This window comes from Jaculus jaculus, chromosome 6, assembly GCF_020740685.1.
Source record: "Jaculus jaculus isolate mJacJac1 chromosome 6, mJacJac1.mat.Y.cur, whole genome shotgun sequence".
NCBI lineage: Eukaryota > Metazoa > Chordata > Mammalia > Rodentia > Dipodidae > Jaculus > Jaculus jaculus.
In genome coordinates this window covers 36,403,343-36,426,508 of record NC_059107.1, presented here as the reverse complement: position 1 = coordinate 36,426,508, position 23,166 = coordinate 36,403,343, and the positions used below count along the sequence as shown (strand labels likewise).

The 23,166-nt window shown below is 45.1% G+C and overlaps 1 protein-coding gene and 1 pseudogene across 1 annotated transcript in view; both read left to right on the top strand.

Annotated features, from left to right (window-relative positions):
* The window catches only part of LOC101615863 (pre-mRNA-splicing factor ISY1 homolog), a 37,742-nt gene extending 19,753 nt beyond the window's left edge, over positions 1 to 17,989 (top strand). Inside the window, exons 4-11 of the mRNA XM_045152156.1 lie at positions 15 to 80; positions 457 to 499; positions 3,733 to 3,845; positions 7,413 to 7,530; positions 9,820 to 9,942; positions 10,873 to 10,991; positions 16,842 to 16,928; positions 17,317 to 17,989. Of these exons, the coding sequence (XP_045008091.1) occupies positions 15 to 80; positions 457 to 499; positions 3,733 to 3,845; positions 7,413 to 7,530; positions 9,820 to 9,942; positions 10,873 to 10,991; positions 16,842 to 16,928; positions 17,317 to 17,424 (777 nt within the window). The 3' untranslated portion in view covers positions 17,425 to 17,989. The remainder of the gene's footprint in view (positions 1 to 14; positions 81 to 456; positions 500 to 3,732; positions 3,846 to 7,412; positions 7,531 to 9,819; positions 9,943 to 10,872; positions 10,992 to 16,841; positions 16,929 to 17,316) is intronic.
* LOC123461907 lies at positions 4,729 to 4,917 on the top strand (annotated as a pseudogene).
* Positions 17,990 to 23,166: the final 5,177 nt, after the last annotated feature.

Here is a 23,166-nt window from a genome sequence, read left to right as displayed (position 1 = left end):
TTGCTTCTCCATAGGAGCGGAGGCCCTTCCTCGCCTCAGAATGTACTGAGCTGCCCAAAGCTGAGAAGTGGAGACGACAGGTACTGTCTCTGTAAATCTCAGAGTAACAAGTCTACTTGCTGCTTCTTATCTCATTCTTAAGCCAGAATTTTAAGCACTTACATTTATAGTATCTTATTTATTTATTTGAGAGAGAGAGAGTGTATGTGTATGAGAGAGAGAGAGAGAGAGAGAGAGAGAGAGAGAGAGAGAGAGAGAGATGCATGTGTCACTTTTGGTATCTGGCTTTACATAGTTGCTGGGAATTGAACCCAGGCCAGTGGGCTTTTTATGCAATGCCTTTAACCTCTCTGCCATCTCCTCAACCCTAATTACTAGTTTTGAACTATAGTTTTCCTTTACTTTCAGGCATGTTCAAAAGCCATGAAAATGTAGTACCTTTTATTCTTTTCACAGATCATTGGAGAGATCTCTAAAAAAGTGGCTCAGATTCAGAATGGTAAGCTTGCTTGCCCCCACAGTGTGTGATTTGCCAGTCAGACTTGAACATTCCTCCTAGTAGTTAGGAAATCAGGAAGGATGCAGAGTGCCTGAACAAGACTGTGATCCCAGCATTTGGGACATGGAGGCAAGAGGATCAAGAACTCAAGGTCATTCTAAGCTACATAGTGAGTTGGAGACTATTCTCTGCTATAGCATGATGCCTTGACTTTAAAAATATCCTCATCCCACCGGGCGTGGTGGTGTATGCCTTTGATCCCAGCACTCGGGAGGCAAAAGTGGAAGGATTGTCATGAGTTTAAGACCACCCTGAGACTACATAGTGAATTCCAGGTCAGCCTGGGCTAGAGTGAGACCCTGCCTCAAAAAAAAAAAAAAAAAAAATTGGGCTGGAGAGATGGCTTAGTGGTTAAGCGCTTGCCTGTTAAGCCTGAGGACCCTGGTTCGAGGCTCGATTCCCCAGAACCCACGTTAGCCAGATGCACAAGGGGGCACATGCGTCTGGAGTTTGTTTACAGTGGCTGGAGGCCCTGGCGTTCCCATTTTCTCTCTCCCTCTCTCTCTCGGTCTCTGTCTGTTGCTCTCAAATAAATAAATAAGTAAATAAATAAATAAATAAAAATTCTTTAAAAAAATAAATTCCCATCCCCCAAAAGAAACATGAGTCTGTTTTACCGAATGGACAATTGTAGAATGTAGCCCCAATGCTCCACCTAACCAAAGAATGGTTTCTTTTTTTTTTTTTTCTTTTCCTTTTTTAATTTATTTGACAGAGAGAAAGAGGGAGAGAGAGTATGTGAGTGAGAATGAATGGGTGAGTTTGCCAGGGCTTCTAGCCACTGCAAATGAACTCCAGACACAAATGCCATCTTGTACATCTGACTAACGTGGGTCCTGGGGAATCAAACCTGGGTCCTTTGGCTTGTAGGCAAATGCCTTAACCACCAAGTCATCCCTCCAGCCCTTTCTTTAAATCTAGCTTTGTGTGTGTGCAGATTCAAGCGTCCCTTGTATATGAGTGTATACAAGAAAAGAGACGGTCAGGTGTAGGTGATTGTTTTAGCCTGTTGAGGCATAAACATTCTGTTTACAGAACACTCTGTGATTCTGCTTGGCATTGTTGTTTTTTTTAATTTTTTTGTTTATTTTTATTTATTTATTTGAGAGCAACAGAGAGAGAGATTTATTTATTAGAGACAGAGAGAATGAGAATGGGTGCACCAGGGACTCTAGCCACTGCAAACAAACTCCAGACACTGCGCCACCATGTGCATCTGGCTTACATGAGACATGAAGAATTGAACTGGGTCCTTAGGCTTCATAGGCATGTGCCTTAACTGTTAAGCTATCTTTCAGCCCCCTTGCTGTTTTCAAATATTTTATTTATTTATTTATTTTTTGAGAGAGAGGGGGAAAGAGGCAGAGAGAGAATGGGCACACCAGGGCCTCTAGCTTCTTCAAACAAACTCCAGACACATGCACTACCTTGTGCATTTGGCTTTACATGGGTACTAGGAAGTTGAACCTGGATCCTTTGGCTTTTTTTTTTTTTTTCTTTTTTACTTTTTTCAATGTAGGGTGTCCCTCTAGTCTAGGCTCACCTGAATTCACTGTGTAGTCTAAGGTGGCCTTGAACTCATGCTAATCTTACTACTTTTGCCTCCCAAGTGCTGGGATTAAAGGCATGAACCACAATGCCTGCCTCCTTTACCTTTAAAAATTTTTTTTTATTTATTTATAAGCAGAAAGAGAGAGGGAACAGGGGCAGATAAGGAGAATGGGGCATCAGGGCTTCCAGCTGCTGTAAGCTAACTCCGGATGGCATGTGCCATCTGTGTATCTGGCTTTATGTAGATTCTGGGGAATCAAAGTCCAGTTGTTAGGCTTTGGAGGCAAGCATCTTAGCTGCTGAGCAATCTCCTCAGCCCCACACCTGGCTTTTTTATTTTTATTTTTTATTTTTTTCAAGGTAGGGTCTCGCTCTAGCATGGGCTGACCTGGAATTCATTATGTAGTCTCAGGGTGGCCTTGAATTCACGGCAGTCCTTCTACCTCTGCTTCTGAAGTGCTGGGATTTATGGTGTGCACCATTATGCCTGGAAAATACCTGGCTTTTTTTTTTCTTTTATTTATTTATTTTTTGGTTTTTCGAGGTAGGATCTCACTCTAGCCCAGGCTAACCTGGAATTCATTCTGTAGTCTCAGGGTGGCCTTGAACTCACAGCATTCCTCCTACCTCTGCCTCCCAAGTGCTGGTATTAGAGGCATGAGCTCCAGACCTGGACATTTTTTAAAATATTTTTAAATGTTTATTTACTTGAGAGACAGAGAGAGAGAGAAGGAGACACAGAGAAAGAGGCAAATAGAGCGATCAAGAGATTGGGCATGCCAGGACCTTCAGCCACTGCAAATAAACTCCAGATGCATGTACCACCTTTAGCTTATGTGGGTCCTAGGGAGTCAAACCTGGGTCCTTTGGCTTTGCAGGCAAGGGCCTTAACTGCTAAGCCATTTCACCAGCCCCTTGATTTTGTTTTTCAAGGTAGGGTCTCACTGTAGCCCAGGCTGACTTGGAATTCACTATGTAATCTTAGGCTGACGTCACACTCACAATGAGGCCATTTGTTTTTACACGTGTGTACAAGCGTGTGCACACGCACACCAGAATCTGTTGTCACTGCATGAATGCCAGACATTTACACAATTTTTTGCATCCAGCTTACATGGTAGGTGAGGAATTGAACCTGGGCCACAGGCAAGCCCCTTTATTAGTGAGCCACCTATTGTCTCTTCTGAGATGGGTTCTTGCTAGGTAGCCACCAATTCATTCTTTCTTTCTTTTTTTTCTCTGAGGTAAGGTCTCACTCTAGCTCAGGCTGATCTGGAATTCACTCTGTAATCTCAGGGTAGCCTAGGACTCATGGCAATCCTCCTACCTCTGCCTCCCAAGTGCTGGGATTCAAGGCATGCACCACCCTAGGCTAAAAGATGGGGCCAGGAGCAAGTCACTGATTTATTTTATTTATCTACTTTTTTCTGAGTTAGGGTCTGGCTCTCTAGCCCAGGTAGACCTGGAATTCCCTAGGTAGTGTCACGGTGGCCTCGAACTCACAGTGATCCTCCAACCTCTGCCTCCCAAGTGCTGAAGGTATGCCCCACCTCACCCAGCTGACATTCACTTTTTAGGACACATTATCTTGAAGAAATACTAGTAATATTTTTGTTTTCTAGCTGGTTTAGGGGAATTCCGAATTCGAGATCTGAATGATGAAATCAACAAGCTGCTAAGAGAGAAAGGACATTGGGAGGTCCGGATAAAGGAGCTGGGAGGTCCTGATTATGGGGTAAGTATGCCACTGGTCTGGTGGTCCCTGGCTCAAAGTGCTGAACTTGATGGAGGTGCATCAGCTCTGTGTCACCTGGCCCCCAACTTGTGTCTGCCTCAGGGAGCCCATTGGTGGTGAGTGAGGCTTGAGAAGCACTTGTTGCATTCGGGCAGGACACCTGTGAAAAGCACAGAGCTCTAACCCTGAAATACTCCATGTGGGCCCCTGTTGACATCCTCAGGGACTCTATTCTGTTACCATTCCCCACCCCTATCATGACCATAGTAAGACATATGCAGATATACTTTTTTTTTAATTTTTAAAAATATTTTTTATTTATATTTGGGAGAGAGGCAGTTAAGAGAATGGGCATGTCAGGGCCTTCAGCTGCTGCAAATGAACTCCACATGCATGTGCCACCTTGTGCATTGTGGGTCCTAGGGAGTTGAACCTGGGTCCTTTAGCTTTGTAGGCTAGTGCCTTAACCACTAAGCCATCCCTCCAGCCCTGCAGATATACTTTCTATTGGAGAAGTGTGCTGAAAATATTTTGTGCCTGTTGCAGTCAGTTTCACATTGCTGACAGAAATCATCAAGAGCAGCTTGTGGGTAAAAAGGTTTATTTTGGCTTACAAACTGGAGGGGAAGCTCCATGATGGCAGGGGGAAACAATGACATGAGCAAACGATGGACATCACCCCTTGCCAACATCAGGTGGACAACAGCAACAGAACACAATGCCAAACACTGGCAAGGGGATACTGGCTATAATACCCATAAGCTTGCCCCCAACAATACACTGCCTCCAGGAGGCGTTAATTCCCAAATCTCCATCAGCTGGGAACCTAGCATTCAGAACACCTAAGTTTATGGGAGACACCTGAATCAAACCATTGTGGTGTCCATCATGGATATCCCAGAAGGTCACTCCTTGGGTTTTGTCCAGGTGGCACAGGGCTCTGCCCCATGTTATACAATCCTTTTCCACAGTGTTGGTGATAAAGCTGGGCCTTTGATTCTGTGCCGGCATATTCCTGTGACTTCTCAGAGTTCTGTGGATGATAACTGAGGAGACAATGTCAAGCAAAAAACTTTGTGATGGACTTCAACATTTCCTGTTATGTTTCTTTTCACACACACACACTTATTATTTTTTTAAAGGTAGAGTCTTATTCTACCCCAGGTTGATGTGGAATTCACTCGGCAGCTCCAGGCTGGCCTGGAACTCACCCCAATCCTTCTATCTCTGCCTCCTGAGTGCTGGGATTAAAGACCTGCCCCACCACGCCTGCCTTTAAAAACAAAAATAAAAACAAACAAACAAAAAACTTATTTATTTGCAAGGAAAGAGAGAAGAGGATGAGAGCGATGAGGAAGGGGAAGATAATGGGCATATCAGGGTCTCTAGCAGCAGTAAACAAACTCCAGATACATGTGCTACCTTTCGCATACATGTCTGCCTTTATTTTATTTTTTTTAAAGGCTTAAAAAAAGAAAAGGTTTCTTTTTTTATTTACTTATTTGAGAGAGAAAGAAAGAGCAACAGGCAGCGAGAGAGAGAGTGAGAGAATGGGCTGCCAGGGCCTCTAGCCACTGTAATGAAATTCAGAAATACGTGTCACCTTGTGCATCCAGATTACCTGGGTCCTTTGGCTTTGCAGGCAAGTGCCTTAATCGTCAGCTTTTTTAATTTTAATTTTTTTTTTTTTCGCGGTAGGGTCTTGTTTTAGCCCAGGCTGACCTTGAATTCATGGTGGCCTTGAACCGATGGCAATTTTCCTACTTATGCCTCCCAAGTGATGGGATTAAAGGTGTTTGCCACCACTCCCTGCTCTAATTTTATTTTACTCATTTATTTATTTTGCTTATTTTTATGTATTTATTTCAGAGCAACAGACAGAGAAAGGGGCAGATAGAGAGAGAGAGAGAATGGATGTACCAGGGCCTCTAGCCACTGCAAAGGAACTCCAGATGCATGTGCCACCTTATGTGTCTGGCTTACATGGGTCCTGGGGAATCAATCCTCGAACTGGGGTCCTTAGGCTTCACAGGCATGCGCCTAACCACTAAACCATCTCTCCAGCCCTCCCCCCTCTTTTTTTGAGGTAGGGCCTTGCTCTAGCTGGGGCTGACCTGGAATTAAACTCCCAGCAATCCTACCTCAGGCTCCGGATTGCTGGGATCAAAGGCGTGTGTCACCATGCCTGGCTTTTATTTCTAAAATATTTTATTTAGGTATTTATGAGAGAAAGAGAGGGAGGTGGCATGCCAGGGCCTCTAATCACTGCAAACAAGCTCCAGATACATGCTCCACCATGTACATCTGGCTTAATATGGGTACAGTTCAGTCTAGGTCCTTAGGCTTTACAGGCAAGAACCTTAACCACTGAGAAATCTCTCTAGCCCCCAAATTTTATTTATTTATTTTAGTAGTAGTAGTTTATTATTGTTATTTGTTCTGTTGAGGTAGGGTCTCACTCTAGCCCAGGCTTACCTGGAACTCTCTAGTCCCAGGCTAGCCTTAGACTCACAGCAACCCTCCTTCCTCTGCCTCCTGGGTGCTGGGGTTAAGGAAATGCACCACCATGCCTAGCCTGTTTTTTTTTTTTTTTCTCAAGGTAGGGTTTCACTCTAGTCCAGGCTGACCTGGATTTCACTATAGAGTCTCAGGGTGGCCTGGAACTCACGGCAATCCTCCTACCTCTGCCTCTTTAGTGCTGGGATTAAAGGCGTGCACCACCATGCCTGGCCCTAGCCTATTTTTTATTATTTGTGAAAAGATCTATAGAAAACCATTGAATTTACTATGTACCCAGACTGGCTTCAGATTTGAGGCAGTTTTCTCTTGCCTAAGCCTCACAAGTGCTTGAATTACAGGCATATGACACAACATCGGCTGTGATTTATTTTATTATTATTATTATTATTTTTTGGTTTTTTGAGGTAGGGTCTCACTTTAGCCCAGGCTGACCTGTAATTCACTATGTAGTCTCAGGGTGGCCTCGAACTCATAGCAATCCTCCTACCTCTGCCTCCCGAGTGCTGGGATTAAAGGCGTGTGCCACCACGCTGCCCAGCTATTTTATTATTTTAGATGCAGGTTCTCAGTCTAGCCCAGGCTGACCTGGAACGGAACTCACTTTGATCCTTCTACTTCAGCATTTTTTTTTTTTTTTTTTTTTTTTGGTGGTGCTAGGGATTAAAACACAGCCTCTTGCATGCTAGGTAAACCACATGTCCAGTCTTACGTTCTTATTTTTTTGTTTTTGTTTTTGTTTTTTTTGAGGTAGGGTCTCACTTTAGCTCAGGCTGACCTGGAAATCTGGAAATCAGTCTGTAGTCTCAGGGTGGCCTTGACCTCACGGCAAACCTCCTACTTCTGCCTCCTGAGTGCTGGGATTAAAGGCATGAACCACCACCCCCAGCTTTCTATGTTAATTTTTAAGGGATTTCTTTTTTAATGTGTAAATATTTTTCTGTGTTTAGTGTTTTTCATGTTCAACATTATTATCTCAATATATATTTGCAAACATGGTAAAATAGGATTATGGATTAGATCCATTGTTTATTTTTCTCTCTATATAAGAAAGTTGGCCCTAAAATGTTGGATCATGAAGGGAAAGAAGTCCCAGGAAACCGAGGTTACAAGTACTTTGGAGCAGCAAAGGATTTGCCTGGTGTCAGAGAGCTCTTTGAGAAAGAACGTGAGTGTCTTGGTCAAGTCATTTTTCCTCGGTCTCCTCAGAGTCGGGGACTATAGACATGTACCACCATGCTTGGGCTGTAGTTTTTTATTTTTTTTTTTAACATTAAACAAAAATAAGGTGGTACGTAAGTCAGTTTTACCAATCATAATTAAAATGGCACAGGAAAAATTTTCTCATTGCCCCATCCCAGGACTCTGTTAGAGGTAGCTGGGACCTCAGCAGGTGTTTTCTTGTAAAACCTGATAGCTTAGGTTCAGTTTTCTAGTACCCACGTAAAGCCAGATGTACAAAGTGGTGCATGCATCTAGAGTTTCCTTTCAATGGAAGGAGTTCTTGGTGCACCCATATACTATCTCTATGTCTCAGTAAATAAAAGTATTAAAAAAGGGGCTGGAGAGATGGCTTAGCGGTTAAGCGCTTGCCTGTGAAGCCTAAGGACCCCGGTTCAAGGCTCGGTTCCCCAGGTCCCACGTTAGCCAGATGCACAAGTGGCGCATGCGTCTGGAGTTCGTTTGCAGAGTCTGGAAGCTCTGGCGCGCCCATTCTCTCTCTCTCTCCCTCTATCTGTCTTTTCTCTGTGTCTGTCGCTCTCAAATAAATAAATAAATAATATATATATTAAAAAAAATATCAAGCCAAGCCAGGTTTGGTGGCATACGCCTTTAATCCTGGCACTTGGGAGGCTGAGGCAGGAGAATCACTGGGAGTTTGAGGCCAGCTGGAGACTACATAGTGAATTCCAGGTCAGCCTGGGCTAGAGTGAGACCCTACCTCAAAAAAACAAACAAAATAAAAATAAAACCTCTCCTCCACCAAAAAAAAAAAAAAAATCACAAAGACACACATACAATATATATATATATATATATATATATATATATATGCAGAAATGTAGGGCTTTTTGTGGGGTTGTTAGTAAATTTGGATTGAACCCAGGGAGGGCCTTGTTCTTGCTAAACTCATACTTTTACCTCAGAGCTACATCCCCAGCTCTGTTTTATTTAAATTGGGATAAATTCCAACTTATTTTCTTTTTTTATTGTTTAGTCCTGGGAAGTGAACCCAGGGTTTTGAGCATGTGAGACAAGCATTCTACTACTGAACTGTACTTTGAGCCAGGGGATAGAGTCCTTTTAAATGCACTAATTTGGACCAAAGCTCTAATTGTTTTAAAAAAAATTTATATATATATTTATATATATTTTCGAGGTAGGGTTTCATTCTAGCTCAGGCTGACCTGAATTCACTCTGTAGTCTCAGTGGCCTTGAACTCACAGTGATCCTCCTACCTCTGCCTCTTAAGTGCTGGGATTAAAAGTGTGTGCCACCCTGTCTGGCTGAAAAAAAAAAAAAAAAAAACACAATTAATTAATTAATTTGTTTTTCAAGGTAGAGTCTCACTCTAGCCCAGGCTGACCTGGAATTTACTCTGTAGTCTCAGGATGTCCTCAACTCATGGCAATCCTCCTACCTCTGCCTCCTGAGTGCTGGGACTAAAGGCATGCGCCACCATGCCTGGCTCTTACTTATTTTTGGGAAAAAGAGACAGAAGCAGATAGACAATGGGACCTCCAGAGCCTAAAGCCATCTCAAATGAACTTCAGATGCATGTTCCCCCTTGTGCATCTAGCTTACGTGGGTCCTGGGGCATCAAACCTGGGTCTTTTGGCTTTGTAGTCAAGTGTTTTAAGCTCTAAGCCACCTCTCCAGCCCTGTTTTGTTTTTTGTGAAATAGGGTTTCCCTCTAGCCCAGGTTGCCCTGGAATTCACTGTGTAGTCTCAGGGTAGCATTGGACTCTCTGTGATCCTCCTACTTTTGCCTCCCGAGTGCTGGGATTAAAGGCCTGCGCCCCTGCTCTCGGCTTATCTTACTTATTTATTTGAGAGAGAATATGGACACGCCAGGGCTTCCAGTCACTGCAAATGAATTCCAGACACATGTGCCTCTTTGTGCATCTGGCTTTACGTGGATACTAGGGAATCTATTAGACAAGAACCTTACCTGCTGAGTCATCAGTCCATCTGCAAAGCTGTAGCGTTAAGAGGGGTAGCTCTGACCCATGTGTGACAAAGAGAAATAATGCTAGTTTTGTGCTGTTTTCCACACCATGAGTGTTCTATGGCTGTGCTGTTGTTTGGGGAAAAGGTTTGGCTGGGGAGGGAGGGAATTACCATGGGATTTTTTATATAATCATGGAAAATGCTAATAAAAATTAAAAAAAAAAAAAGGTTTGGCTCAGGTGTAATTCTGATGGGAATTCTGCTAAGCTGCTCTATTTCTTGTAGCTCTTCCTCCTCCCAGAAAGACGCGTGCTGAGCTCATGAAGGCAATTGATTTTGAATACTATGGTTACCTGGATGAAGATGACGGGGTTATTGTGCCTTTGGAACAAGAATATGAAAAGAAGCGTATGTCCACAGGCCTGTCTTTCTAGCTGGCACCTAACTTCTGTTCTTGTCTTTGAAAAGGGTTTTAAATAGTGCATGATACCAAGAGGGGTCTTCCCCATGGCCTTCAGTGGTCTGGTGACGATCCGACCCACAGGAGGCAAGTGAGGCAGCCAGGTCATGCTAGGCCCAGCACAATAGAAGGAGAAACCACAGAACAGCTTCATGTCTCTCTTTGCCAAGAGGTCACCATCTAGATCCTTCCAGATTGGCCTTTCTTGACCTTGTGAACTGGTGTCTGCTTCCATAGCTTTTGGACCTGACAGCTTACTGACAGAGAGGGAGGCAGTGTTGCAGTCTGAGCAGGCGCATCTTCCGTGTGAAGCCACCAGTGCCAGCCCAAGAACAGCTTGCCAGGCAGTCCCCATGGGACTTTGGAACTGGCTAGGGACCCAGTATGCTGTGCTAGAGTCCCTTTTTCTTTTCTTTTTTTTTAAATTTCTTTTTGTTTGTTCTTATTTATTTATTTGAGAGTGACAGAGAGAAAAAGAGGCAGATAGAGAGAGAATGGGTGCGCCAGGGCCTCCAGCCACTGCAAACGAACTCCAGACGCATGCGCCCCCTTGTGCATCTGGCTAATCTGGGTCCTGGGGAATCGAGCCTCGAACCGGGGTCCTTAGGCTTCACAGGCAAGCCCTTAACCGCTAAGCCATCTCTCCAGCCCTAGAGTCCCTTTTTCATGTGGCCATGTGAGAAGGCCATTGAGGAAGATTTCGGGACTGTCCTACAAAAGCTGCCTTGTACTCACTTAGGACCAGAAATACTGTAGGAAAGACTACTGTCACTTGGCTATCCAGGTTAGAATCAAGGTGTCCCTTTGCAAGAGGGGACGACTTGGCTCCCTGCTTAGTGAAAGCTTTTTAAATATTCCCTGTTCTCCCTTGTCTTCAGTCAGAGCTGAACTGGTAGAAAAATGGAAAGCTGAGAGAGAGGCCAGGCTGGCAAGAGGAGAAAAGGAGGAGGAAGAGGAAGAAGAGGAGATCAACATCTACGCTGTCACCGAGGAGGAGGTATGTGCATGAGTCTCATCTGTCCTTAGTCACAAAGTACGTCAGGGAGGAGGCTGGGTCAGGGTTCAGAGTCCATCTTCATAGTCTTCAGAATGACTGATGACCCCTCTCAGGACCACAGGGAGGGTTCCAGGCAGTAGTGGCTGATGGAGCCCTTGCTAGCTGTACTACACCAGGGATGATGTCCGTCCTGGCAGATTGGTCCTCCTGAATGATGGTGCAGCGGGGTTTATAGACCCAGTTGAAGTCACACAGCCTTATCCCATGACCTCACCACTTCTGTTCATATGACTCTTGTGTTTCATCCACATCCATTTCACAGATGGAAACAGGCCCAGGGCAGAGGCTCATAGCTGGAGATGGGGCTGGGGTCCACATCTTTCTTTTGTTTTCTGAGAGAAGAGGGGAAGCACTGTGGATAGATGATGGCTTAGGTTCTGAGTGAGGAGCTTGCTTGGACATCACTGGTAAGGAAGTAGATGCAATGGTTCCTTTGGTGACTTAGTGAATGACACACAGGATGTAGCAGGCTGGAGGTTCCCACTGAGGTCCAGCTGACCAGCAGTGTGGACCAGTGACAAGCTGGAAGCAGGATGGCAGCATGGCCTGGGAGGACTTTTTGTAGGTACAGATGCTCATTTCTCTTTCAGGTGTTTTGTTTTTGCTTTTTGAGGTAGGGTCTCACTGTAGTGCAGGCTGACCTGGAATTCACTATATAGTCTCAGGGTGGTGTCAAACTCATGGCCATCCTCCTCCTCTGCCTCCCCAGTGCTTGGGTTATCTTTCGGGTGTTTTGTTAGTGGCCACTGTGAGCCCAGTGCATGGCATAGGCATGACATTCATGTGGGCCTGGCATGTACCAAGTGAAGAAAGGAGGGGAGAGGGCTTTGGGCAAAACAAACAGTGTGCTGAGAGAAGCTGTGGTGGGTGAGGGCGCTATGCAGTCATGCCCCTGCCAGCCATCATCTCTCACTGCTGGCAAACTTGTCCTACCATTCTGAAATGTTGTCATTTCAGGACAAAATTAAAAGATGGAGCTGTTGTAGGGCCAAAATGTTTTAGAAATAGTGTCTCTTGGAAGTAGCGTTTACATTCAACAGAGTATCCTGAGGCCGTTGGAATTGTAAGGTCCTTTTTCACCACAGAGTGACATTTTTTTGTTCTTTTTTTAGTATTTTATTTATTTAATGGAGTGAGGGAGGGAGAGAGAGAATGGGCATGCCAGGGCCACTAGCCACTGGAGATGAACTCCAGATGCAGGTGCCTGGCTCAGGCTGACCTGGAATTCATAGGGTGGCCTCGAACTCACGGCAATCCTCCTACCTCTGCCTCCCAAGTGCTGGGATTAAAAGGCTTGCGCCACCACGCCTGGCTCATTTTTTTTTTTTTTAAAGTAAAGTCTCACTCTACTCTAGGCTGACCTGGAATTCGCTATGTAGTCTCATGGTGGCCACGAACTCACAGCGATCCTCCTATCTCAGCCTTCCAAGTGCTGGAATTAAAGGCATGGGCCACCATGCCCAGGCTTGGAGTGACTTTCTGTGTATGCTTTTCTAGCACCATGTGGCTGAGTGACATTCAGTATACCCTTAACTTTGGCCAGCACACCCTGAAGAGTAAAGATGTATAGAAAGTATAGAGAAGTAAAGATGGTTTGAGGAGTGTGTGGGCGGCTGCCTATTTCTTTTTTTTTTTCCTCAATTTTTTTTTAAATTTTTTATTTATTTATTTGAGAGCGACAGACATAGAGAGAAAGACAGATAGAGGGAGAGAGAGAGAATGGGCGCGCCAGGGCTTCCACCCTGTGCAAACGAACTCCAGACGCGTGCGCCCCCTTGTGCATCTGGCTAACGTGGGACCTGGGGAACTGAGCCTCGAACCGGGGTCCTTAGGCTTCTCAGGCAAGCGCTTAACTGCTAAGCCATCTCTCCAGCCCTTTTTCCTCAGTTTTTATTAACATTTTCCATGATTATAAAAAATATCCCATGGTAATCCCCCCCCCACTTTCCCCTTTGAAATTCCACTCTCCATCATATCCCTTCCGTATCTCAATCAGTCTCTCTTTTTTTTTTTTTTTTGTTTATTTTTAGTTATTTATTTGAGAGCAACAGAGAGAGGTAGAGAGAAAGAAGCAGACAGCAAGAGAGAGAATGGGTGAACTGGGGCTTCTAGCCACTGCAAATGAACTCCAGACACATGCGCCCCCTTGTGCATCGGGCTACTGTGGGTCCTGGGGAATCAAGCCTCGAACCAGGGTCCTTAGGCTTCACAGGCAAGTGCTTAACCACTAAGCCAACTCTCCAGCCCAATCAGTCTCTCTTTTATTTTGATGTCATGATCTTTTCCTCCTCTTATGAGGGTCTTGTGTAGGTAGTGTTAGGCACTATGAGGTCATGGATATCCAGGCCATTTTGTGTCTGGAGGGAGCACATTGTAAGGATTCCTACCCTTCCTTTGGCTCTTACATTCTTTCCGCCACCTCTTGTGCATTAGACCCTGAGCCTTGGAAGGTGTGATAGAAATGTTACTCAGTACTCCAGTCACTTCTTTCCAGCACTGTGATACCTTCTGAGTCGTCCCAAGGTCACTGCCATCTGAAAAGAAAAGATTCTCTACCCAAAGTGAGAGTAGCATTAATATAAGGGTATAAATATTATGAGAAGTGCTTACTGGGCAGTTTGATAAGCATAGTATATACATTTTTCCATACATCAGCAGATATTACACCCCTAGGGCTCATGACTACCCCTGTTTTAAGTTTTCAGTATCAGGGATGTGTTTCCCCTCCATGGAGCGGGCCTCCAGTCCAGTTGGAGGGCAGTTGGCTTCCACCACGACAGACCTGCCACTGCTGCCTTTTTCTGAGGGAATGCACCCATGGGGAAAATGACTGGGAAGAGGCAGGACATGACCATGGCCTAGAAGTGCAGTTCTCTCCAGGAGGTCACTCTACCTCTGATCCACACCCATCACCTGTTGCCCACCTTTAGCTGTGCATGGAATTGAGCCATTTTTGTGTGATGTTCATGGGTTTGTTTAGTGTCCTGTTTGAGGTTCTACCAGTCAGGGTTTTTGATGTATGTTTTCTGTTCTTGATGTTTCTGCGGAGTGTTTACTAGAAAGGATGGAATACAAAAGCATGTGTCAAATATAGCGGATACAGCCAGTTTCCAAGGCACTCATCTCAGTCTTCACTCTCACAGCATTGTATGACGGATTCCCCCAGAGTTTCCAAGCCAGAACCTTCCTGAGCCAGCATGGCGCAGGATCATCAAGGCTGTCTGATACCAGATGGACTCACAGTGGAATCCCAGAGTCCTCTTGCTTCCCAGTCCCACTGTTTTCTTAGTTATTAGTAATTGTTTTACCCAGCATCTGAGTTAACCCTTTTTCCTCTATATGATAGTTATTATTTTTTTGTGAGGTAGGGTCTCACCCTAGCCCAGGCCGACCTGGAATTCACTATGTAGTCTCAAGGTGGCCTTGAACTCATGGTGCTCCTCCTACCTCTGCCTCCTAACTGCTTGGATTAAAGGTGTGCGCCATCACACCCGGCTATTTATGACACACTTTTGAGCCAGTTTTCTTTATTTGTTTTTAAATTATCTATTAGAAAGAGAGAATGAAAATGGGTACACCAGGGTCTCTGGCCACTGCAAATGAGCCCCAGACACACACACCACTTTATGCATCTTGCTTTGTGTGGGTATTGGGGACTCAAACCTGGGTTGTTAGACATTGAAGGCAAGTGCCTTAACCGCTGAGCTGTCATCTCTCCAGTCGCCCTTCTTTTTCTTTCTTTCTTTCTTTTTTTTTTAAATTGTTATTTTTATTTATTTATTTGAAAGTGACAGAGAGACAGAGAGAGGGAAAATGGGCGTGCCAGGGCCTCCAGCCACTGCAAACGAACTCCAGACGCATGCGCCCCCCTTGTGCATCTGGCTAACGTGGGTCTTGGGGAATTGAGCCTCGAACCGGGGTCCTTAGGCTTCATAGGCAAGCGCTTAACCGCTAAGCCATCTCTCCAGCCCTTTTTTATTTATTTATTTATTTATTTTGAGGTAGGGTCTCGCTGGAATTAAAGATACGACCCACCATGCCTGGCTTACATGATATTTTAATTTTTTGTTGTTATTTTTATTTATTTATTTGAGAGCGACAGGAAAGAGAGAAAGAGGCAGAGAGAGGGAGGGAGAGAGGGTGCACCGGGGCTTCCAGCCACTGCAAACGAACTCCAGATGTGTGCGCCCCCTTGTATATCTGGCTAACGTGGGTCATGGGGAATCGAGCCTCAAACCGGGGTCCTTAGGCTTCATAGGCAGGCACTTAACTGCTAAGTCATCTCTCTGGCCCTTATATGATATTTTATTTATTTACTTTAGTTTTTTTTTTCCCCCCAAGGTAGGATCTCACTCTAGCTCAGGCTGACCTGGAATTCACTATGTAGTCTCAAGGTGGCCTCAAACTCTGTGATCCTCCTACCTCTGCCTCCCAAATACTGTAATTAAAGGCATGTACCACCACGCCCAGTTTATTTTAGTTTTTCAGTGTGTGTGTATACACACCTGGACCTCTTGCTACTGCAAACAAACATCAGATGCTTCTGTCACTTTGTGTATCCATCTTATGTGGGGGGCTGGGGAGTTGAAACTGGACCAATAGGCTTTGCAAACAAGTGCCTTTAACCTCTATACTGTCCTCCTAGTCCCTGTATATTTTTAAAGTTTAGATTAAAAAAATAGGTAATACATTTGTAAGATTTTTAAAATATTTTTATTTCTTTATTTGAGAGCGACAGAGAAAGAGAGAGAGAGAGAGAGAATGGGCGCCAGGGCCTTCAGCCACTGCAAACGAACTCCAGACCCGTGCGCCCCCTTATGCATCTGGCTAACGTGGGTCCTGGGGAATCAAGCCTCGAACCAGGGTCCTTAGGCTTCACAGGCAAGTGCTTAACCACTAAGCCATCTCTCTAGCCCATTCATAAGATTTAAAACCAAAAATACAAAGGTATATTCAACAAAGGTTCTCTTTCACCAGTCCCTGTTGTTCCCCATTAACCTAGCTCTCACCACTTTATATCTTTTCTTTTTAAATATTTTATTTATTTATTTGAGTAATAGGGAAAGTGAAAGCGAAGAAGCAGCAGATAGAGAATAGGTGTGCCAGGGTCTCTAGCCACTGCCAACGAACTCTAGATACATGTACCACCTTGTGCCAGGGAATTGAACCTGGGTCCTTAGGCTTCATAAGCAAGTGCCTTAACCACTAAGCCATCTCTCCAACCCTTATATTCTTGTTTTTATTTTATTTATTTTACTTTATCTTTTTCAAGGTAGGGTCTCAGTCTGTCCCAGCCTAACCTGATTGCTGTAGTTCCAGGTTGACCTCAAACTCATGTTGATGATCCTCTGCCTCCCAAGTACTGGGTTTAAAGGCATGCACCACCATACCTGGCTTTGCCAATTTATATTCTTATTTTCTGTCCTTATACATGGGTAGCATAAAATAGTTTTCCTGTTGTTGCCTTTCTGTTTAATGTATCTTGTGTATCTCCCTGAATAAAGCCAACCCTTTCTTGTTCCTTCCTTTCCAACAGTGAAAAGTAGTGCTTTGTGTATGTGTGTGTGTCTGCGTACGTGCGTGCACACACACACACACACACACACACACACACAATATTTGGAGATACGGTCACTGTAGCTCACCCAATATAGCCTGGAACTTATAGCAGGCCTTCTGCCTCAGTTTCCTCAATGTGCTGCTATCCCCTGCTGAGTGGCAGTTTTTACAAAGGTACCACCAGTGCTTATGTGAGTGATGACCTGCTCTCGGTGTGCTTGTCTCTTGCAGTCTGATGAGGAAGGCAGCCAGGAGAAGGCAGGCGAGGATGGACAGCAGAAGTTCATCGCTCACGTGCCAGTGCCCTCTCAGCAGGAGGTAGGGTGGGAGCTGAGCTGAGGGGGTTGGGGATGTGGTGCTGCTCAGCACTGCAGCACAGGCTCCCCAGAGTGCCTTCCCAGGTTTCCTTTGATCCTCCATTCTACCGGGAAGCTGAGATGCCCCGAATCTTCACCCTGGGTTCTCACTGTGCTCACAGAGGGGCCTGGGATCCATGAAGGCAGGACTTTTCTAGATGGCCCAACAGGTGCAAGCTTAGCTGTGTTCCTGGTGGGAGAGCAAGGCTCTCTTGCAGACCTCCAGGAGTGCATCTGTTGCAAGTCAAGACTCTTGACCATGTCCCTGCAGGGACTCCCCGTGGCTGGGTTATGGCAGGGACTGGGGTGGCCTTGCTGAGGAGTGACCCTTTTACTCTGGACACCCACAGATTGAGGAGGCGCTTGTGCGCAGGAAGAAAATGGAACTGCTCCAGAAGTATGCAAGTGAGACCCTGCAGGCCCAGAGTGAAGAAGCCAAGCGGCTCCTGGGGTATTAGGGTGAGCCGCTGCTCTCCTTGGAGACTGGACGATCTGGTGGGCACACACGTAACCCCTCGTGGCTCCATCATCTGCATAGCCACCTTGGCCTGCAGCCAGGATGGCTGGCACCACGTGGCTCTGTGCTGTTCTGGACACCTTAGCCGGTCTGAGGGTGGGGCTTTGTCCAAGTGTCCAGTGAGGCAGTCTACAGCTTCATACAGGAGCTTCTCTACAACGTGAACCGACTTACTTTTACCTGGAACACATACCGTTAGCTGCCAGGTGCCACATGAACTTTGGGAGAAGGATCAATTAGTGGCCAACATGAAAAAAAAAACAACAACTGTGATTTTCTTAAAAAGTCTCTCTTTGAAAACAGAGATGTTGTGTCCATTCCTAGACTGCATCCACTGGTCAATTGCCAGAGGCATCCCCTTGTGCTAGGCACATCTTTGCTTTCTTGTGAACCCCTTGGGAGCTGCTTCCTCCTCTCCTGCTGGGGATCAGGAATTGTGAGCTTACAACCACTTTTGTAACATCTGCAGAGAGCTATTTTTATTAAAGATTTTTATCAGAAAGGAAGTATCTTTGTCTTCACCTTGTTTCCTGAAGTAACCAGACAAGTGGCATGAGCCACTCATAAGGCACCAAACATGGTATATGGGTTGGGGCTTTCTTGAACACCAGATGGGTGTGGCAGGAAAGGTTAAGACCCCAGGTTCTACCTGGAGTGACAATGGGAACAGAGCATCTCACTGGGGCCTTGTGTCCATAGTTGAGGTTGGCTGTGTGCTGGCCTGTGAGGATGCACATGGTGGACACTCAGTGACTGAGACCCAAGCATCATTCTGAGCTGAGTCTTTGCTGTCAGTAGGAACTTTCTGTAGATGTCCAGCCCTGAATGGCATGGGATCCAGGCCTCCTACTGTGGAGAGTGAGGGGCACCATCTGTGAAGTCATTGTCAAGGCAGGCAGATGTCCCATGGGCCCAGGGCTGTGGCTGAGGCAGTGAGGGAACATGGAAAGTCTGGCCATGGTCAGTGTATGGGCGCTTCCGAGGCTAGGGAAGAGTGCATAGAGGGATAGCAGAGCTGCAGGTGACCATGTTGGGGTGGGCAGGAGGCCTGTGGGGGTTCTGGCTGCTTCCTTAAGCCTGAGGCTATGGGGAGCAGTGGAAGGTTCTGGGTAAGAGAGGAGAGACTTAGGGTGCTGGAAAGAAGGCTTAGTGGCTAGGTGCTTGCCTGCAAAGCCAAAGGACCCATGTTCAACTCTCTGGATCCTACATAAGCCAGATGCACAAGAAGAGGCAAGGTCGCACGTGAGCACAAGGCAGCACAAGCATCTGGCGTTCAATTCCAGTCGCTGGAGTGCCAGTTCTCTCTTGCTGTTGATCTCTACCATATATGAAAAAAAAGACCAGTTGCTGGACATGGTGGCTCATGCCTTTAATCCCAGCACTAGGGAGGCAGAGGTAGGAGGATCACGGAGATTTCAAGGCCATCCGAGACTACATAGTGAATTCCAGGTCAGCCTGAACTAGAGTGAGACCCTGCCTTGAAAAATAACAACAACAACAACAACAAAAAACACCAGTCTGTTGGGATTGCCTAAGAGAAAGAAGAGAGACCCAGGGGATGGAGGGCGTGTTCCCTGGGGAAGGGCTGGTGAGGGTCCCCTGAGTCAAGGCTACTGTGTTCAGGGAGGAAGGACAGGTTAAGGTAGAACTTTGACAGACCTGGAAAGCAGGCAGGAACCCAGTCTTTGCTTTACTCCTTAACAAAAAAATTGTAAGTTCTGTATGTGATCACTATATAATATGTTTGTAACATCTGAAGATTTGAGAATTCAAAATTCCAATATGTGGTCAGGAATGGTGCCGCATGCCCTTAATCCCAGCACTCGGGTGGCAGAAGTAGAAGGATCACTGTGAGTTTGAGGCCAGCCTGGGACTACATAGTGAATTTCTGGTCAACCTTGGCTAGAGTGAGACTGTACCTCAAAAAACAAAAAACAACCCAATATCCTGTCAGTTTTAGGGTACATTGTAGTGCTAACTATTGAGTTATTGGGCAAGGCTTTTTTTTTTTTTTCTTCGAGGTAGGGTCTCACTCTAGCCCTGGCTGACACTTTTTTTTTTTTCATGCTGTCATTTGTAATATGTTTGTGAGAATCCTTGGGATTAAAGTTTTGGTTACAAAATTTTTAAAAATATTTTTTATTTATTTGAGAGAAAGGGAAAATGGGCACACCAGGACCTCTAGCCACTGCAGATGAACCCTAGACTCATATGCCACCTTGTATATCTGGCTTCTGTGGGCCCTAGGGAATTGAATCGAGGTTCTTTGGCTTTGCAGGCAAGTGCCTTAACCACTTAAACTATCTCTCCAGCCCCCCCCTTTTTTTTTTTAAGTTTATACCAGCTGTAGTGGCATGACATTAATCCCACCACGAGGGAAGCAGTGGTAGGAGAATCGCAGTGAGTTCAAGGCTAGCCTGGAACTAAAGAATTTCAGGTCAGCCTGGGCTAGAAGTGAGACCCTACCTTGGGGAGAGAAAGAAAAGAGAGAAAGAAAAGAGGACAGTCGCTGGGTGTGGTGAGGCAGATCTTTTAATATTAGAACTCAAGACGCTGAGGTAGGAGGATTGCTGTGAGTTTATGGCCAGCCTGAGACTACATTGTGAATTCCAGGTCAGTCTAGGCTAGAGGAAGACTGTACCTTGAAAAGCCACAAAGATAAAAGAGTATGAAGAGCTCCTGCTCATGAGAAGGCAGGAGGGGTAAATCACAAATTCTTTACCATCTTGCAGCAACCATTTTTCCACATTAAGGACACAAGGTATCATATTTTATGTCTGATAGTTTTTGTTTATTTATTTGGTAGAGAGAGAGAGAGAATGGGCATGCCAGGGCCTCCAACCACTACTAAAGAACTCCAGATGTACGTGCCCCCTTGTGCATCTGGCTTACGTAGGTACTGGGGAATTGAACCGGGGTCCTTTGGCTTTGCAGGCAAATGCCTTAACTGTCAAGCCATCTGTCCAGCCCCTTGTGTCTGATAGTTTTCATTTTTAATTTGGAGCATATTTTCCTTCTTAATTGTTTTGTGGATCTGGAATTCACTCTGTAGTCTCAGGGTGGCTTCGAACTCACGGTGATTCTCCTACCTATGCCTCCTGAGTGCTGGGATTAAAGGCGTGCACCAACACACATGGCTTAATTTGGACCATATTTTCAATACTAGCCTTGGTGACACATAAGAAAAACCAGGGTAAGCACCCCCCCCAAAAAAAAAAAGAGCGAGAGAGAGCGAGCCAGACTTATCCCAGCACTTGGAGGCGGAGGTAGGAGGATCAGCATGAGTTCAAGACCACCCAGAGACTACATAGTGAGTTCCAGGTCATCCTGAGCCAGAGTGAGACCCTACCTCAAAAACCAAAAGAAAGAAACCAGGGTGAATCCTGGTGTGGTGGCACACACCTTAATCCTAGGACTTGGGAGTCAGAGGTAGGTGAATTGCTGTGAATTTGAGACCACCTTGAGGCTGCATAGTGATTTCTAGGTCTGCCTGTGAGTCCCTATCTTGGAAAAAAAAAATGTGATATTATGGGCTATATATTTTAAGGTGACCTTAGAAAGAAAAAGACATGGTGGCACATACTTTTAATCCCAGCACTGAGGAGGCTGAGGCAGGAGGATTGTTGTGAGTTCAAGGCCATCCTGAGACTACATAGTGAATTCTAGGTCAGCCTGACCTAGAGTGACACCTAACTCAAAAAAAAAAAAAAAAAAAAAAAAAAAGAAAGAAAGAAAGAAAGAGGGGCTGGAGAGATTGCCTAGCAGTTAAGGCGCTTTCCTGCAAAGCCAAAGAACCTCGGTTCAATTCCCCAGTACCCATGTAAGCCAGATGCATAAGGGGGTGCCCACATCTAGAGTTTGTTTGCAATGGCTGGAAGCCCTGGTGTGCCCATTCTCTCTCTCTGCCTCTTTCCTTCTCTCAAAATAAATTTAAAAAATATTTTTAAAAAGAGTAAAAAAGAGAAAAAAGTTAAAGTGGTAGCAAAGGGGATTTGTTTGTTATGATGGAACTTTTCTATATCTTGTTTTGTTTAGGTTGTAGGATGTGTGCTTCTGTTAAACCTCAGAATTATCCACGAAATGAAATTTTTTAATGTATGAAATTTTAAATAAATGTAATTTTAATGGAAAAAAAGAGAAAGAGAAAAAGATGTAAAGAATGGAGGGAGAAGAGACACACAAGATTCCTCTAACCATTGGAGGAGTTCTGATGCACAGCATTATGGGTACTGGATACCTAGCTGCAACGGCACCTCCTTGTGGCAGGAGCTACCAATATCCTTGCTTTAAAAATGAGTGTGGAAGGATGGCTAAGCGGTGCAGTGAAGGCATTTGCCTGCAAAGCCAAAGGACCCAAATTCAATTCCCCAAGACCCACGTTAGCCAGATGTACAAGAGGGGCGCACGCATCTGAAGTTCGTTTGCAGTGGCTGGAGGCCCTGGCGCACCCATTCTCTCTCCTCTCTCCCTGTGTCTGACTCTGTCTCTCTCAAGTAAATAAATAAAAGAAGTTTAAAAAAATTTTAAAATAATATATGCACTGTTTGAAATAGGATTTTGTAAACATTTTTTATTTGCCCCATCTCAAATGAGCACAATTCAATTAAAAAAGAATTCAAAAACACAAACACAAAAAAGGATCCACTGCCTAGCGTGGTGACACACACCCTTAATCTTAGCACTTGAGAGGCAGAGGTAGGATTTTTTTAAAAGTCTATACATCCCCTTTTGACAATAATTTTTGTTGTTTGTTTTTTCAAGGTAGGGTCTTGCTCTAGCCCAGGCTAACCTGAAATTCACTATGTAGTCTCAGGGTGGCCTCAAACTCACATCCATCCTACCTCTGCTTCTGGAGTGTTAGAATTAAAGGCATGTCCCACCACACCTGGTTGTGCTGTTTTATTAATTTTTTTTTTTTTTTGGTTTTTCGAGGTAGGGTAGGGTTTCATTCTAGGTCAGGCTGACCTGGAATTAACTATGTAGTCTCAGGGTGGCCCAAACTCATAGCGATCCTCCTACCTCTGCCTCCCAAATGCTGGGATTAAAGGCGTGTGTGCCACCATGCCTGGCTTTTTATTTATTTATTTTTTGTATTTTTTTTTTTTTGAGGTAGGGTCTCACTCTAGCCCAGGCTGACCTGGAATTCACTATGGAGTCTCAGGGTGGCCTCGAACTCACAGCGATCCTCCTACCTCTGCCTCCCGAGTGTTGGGATTAATGGCGTGCGCCACCACGCCCGGCTTATTTTTTGTATTTTTGAGGTAGGGTCTCACTCTAGCCCTGAAACTCACACTGTAGACCAGGCTGACCTCGAACTCACAGCAATCCTCCTACTTCTTGCCTTGGAAGTGCTGGGATTAAAAGCATGAGGCACCACTCCAGCGTTTTTTTGTTTTTTTTTTTAATTTTTATTTTTTTAAAGTTTTTACTCTTTTGGTTTTTCAAGGTAGGGTTTCACTCTAGCTCAGGCTGACCTGGAATTCACTATGTAGTCTTGGGTGCCTCCCAAGTGCTGGGATTAAGGATGTGCGCCATCATGCCAGGCTTTTTAAAAATTTTTTTATGAGAGAGAGAGAATTGGCACACTAGGGCCTTGACCACTGAAAATGAACTTTACACATGAACCAGCGTGTGCACATGTGCCATCTGTGTGCATGAGTCACCTTGTGCATCTGGCTTACAT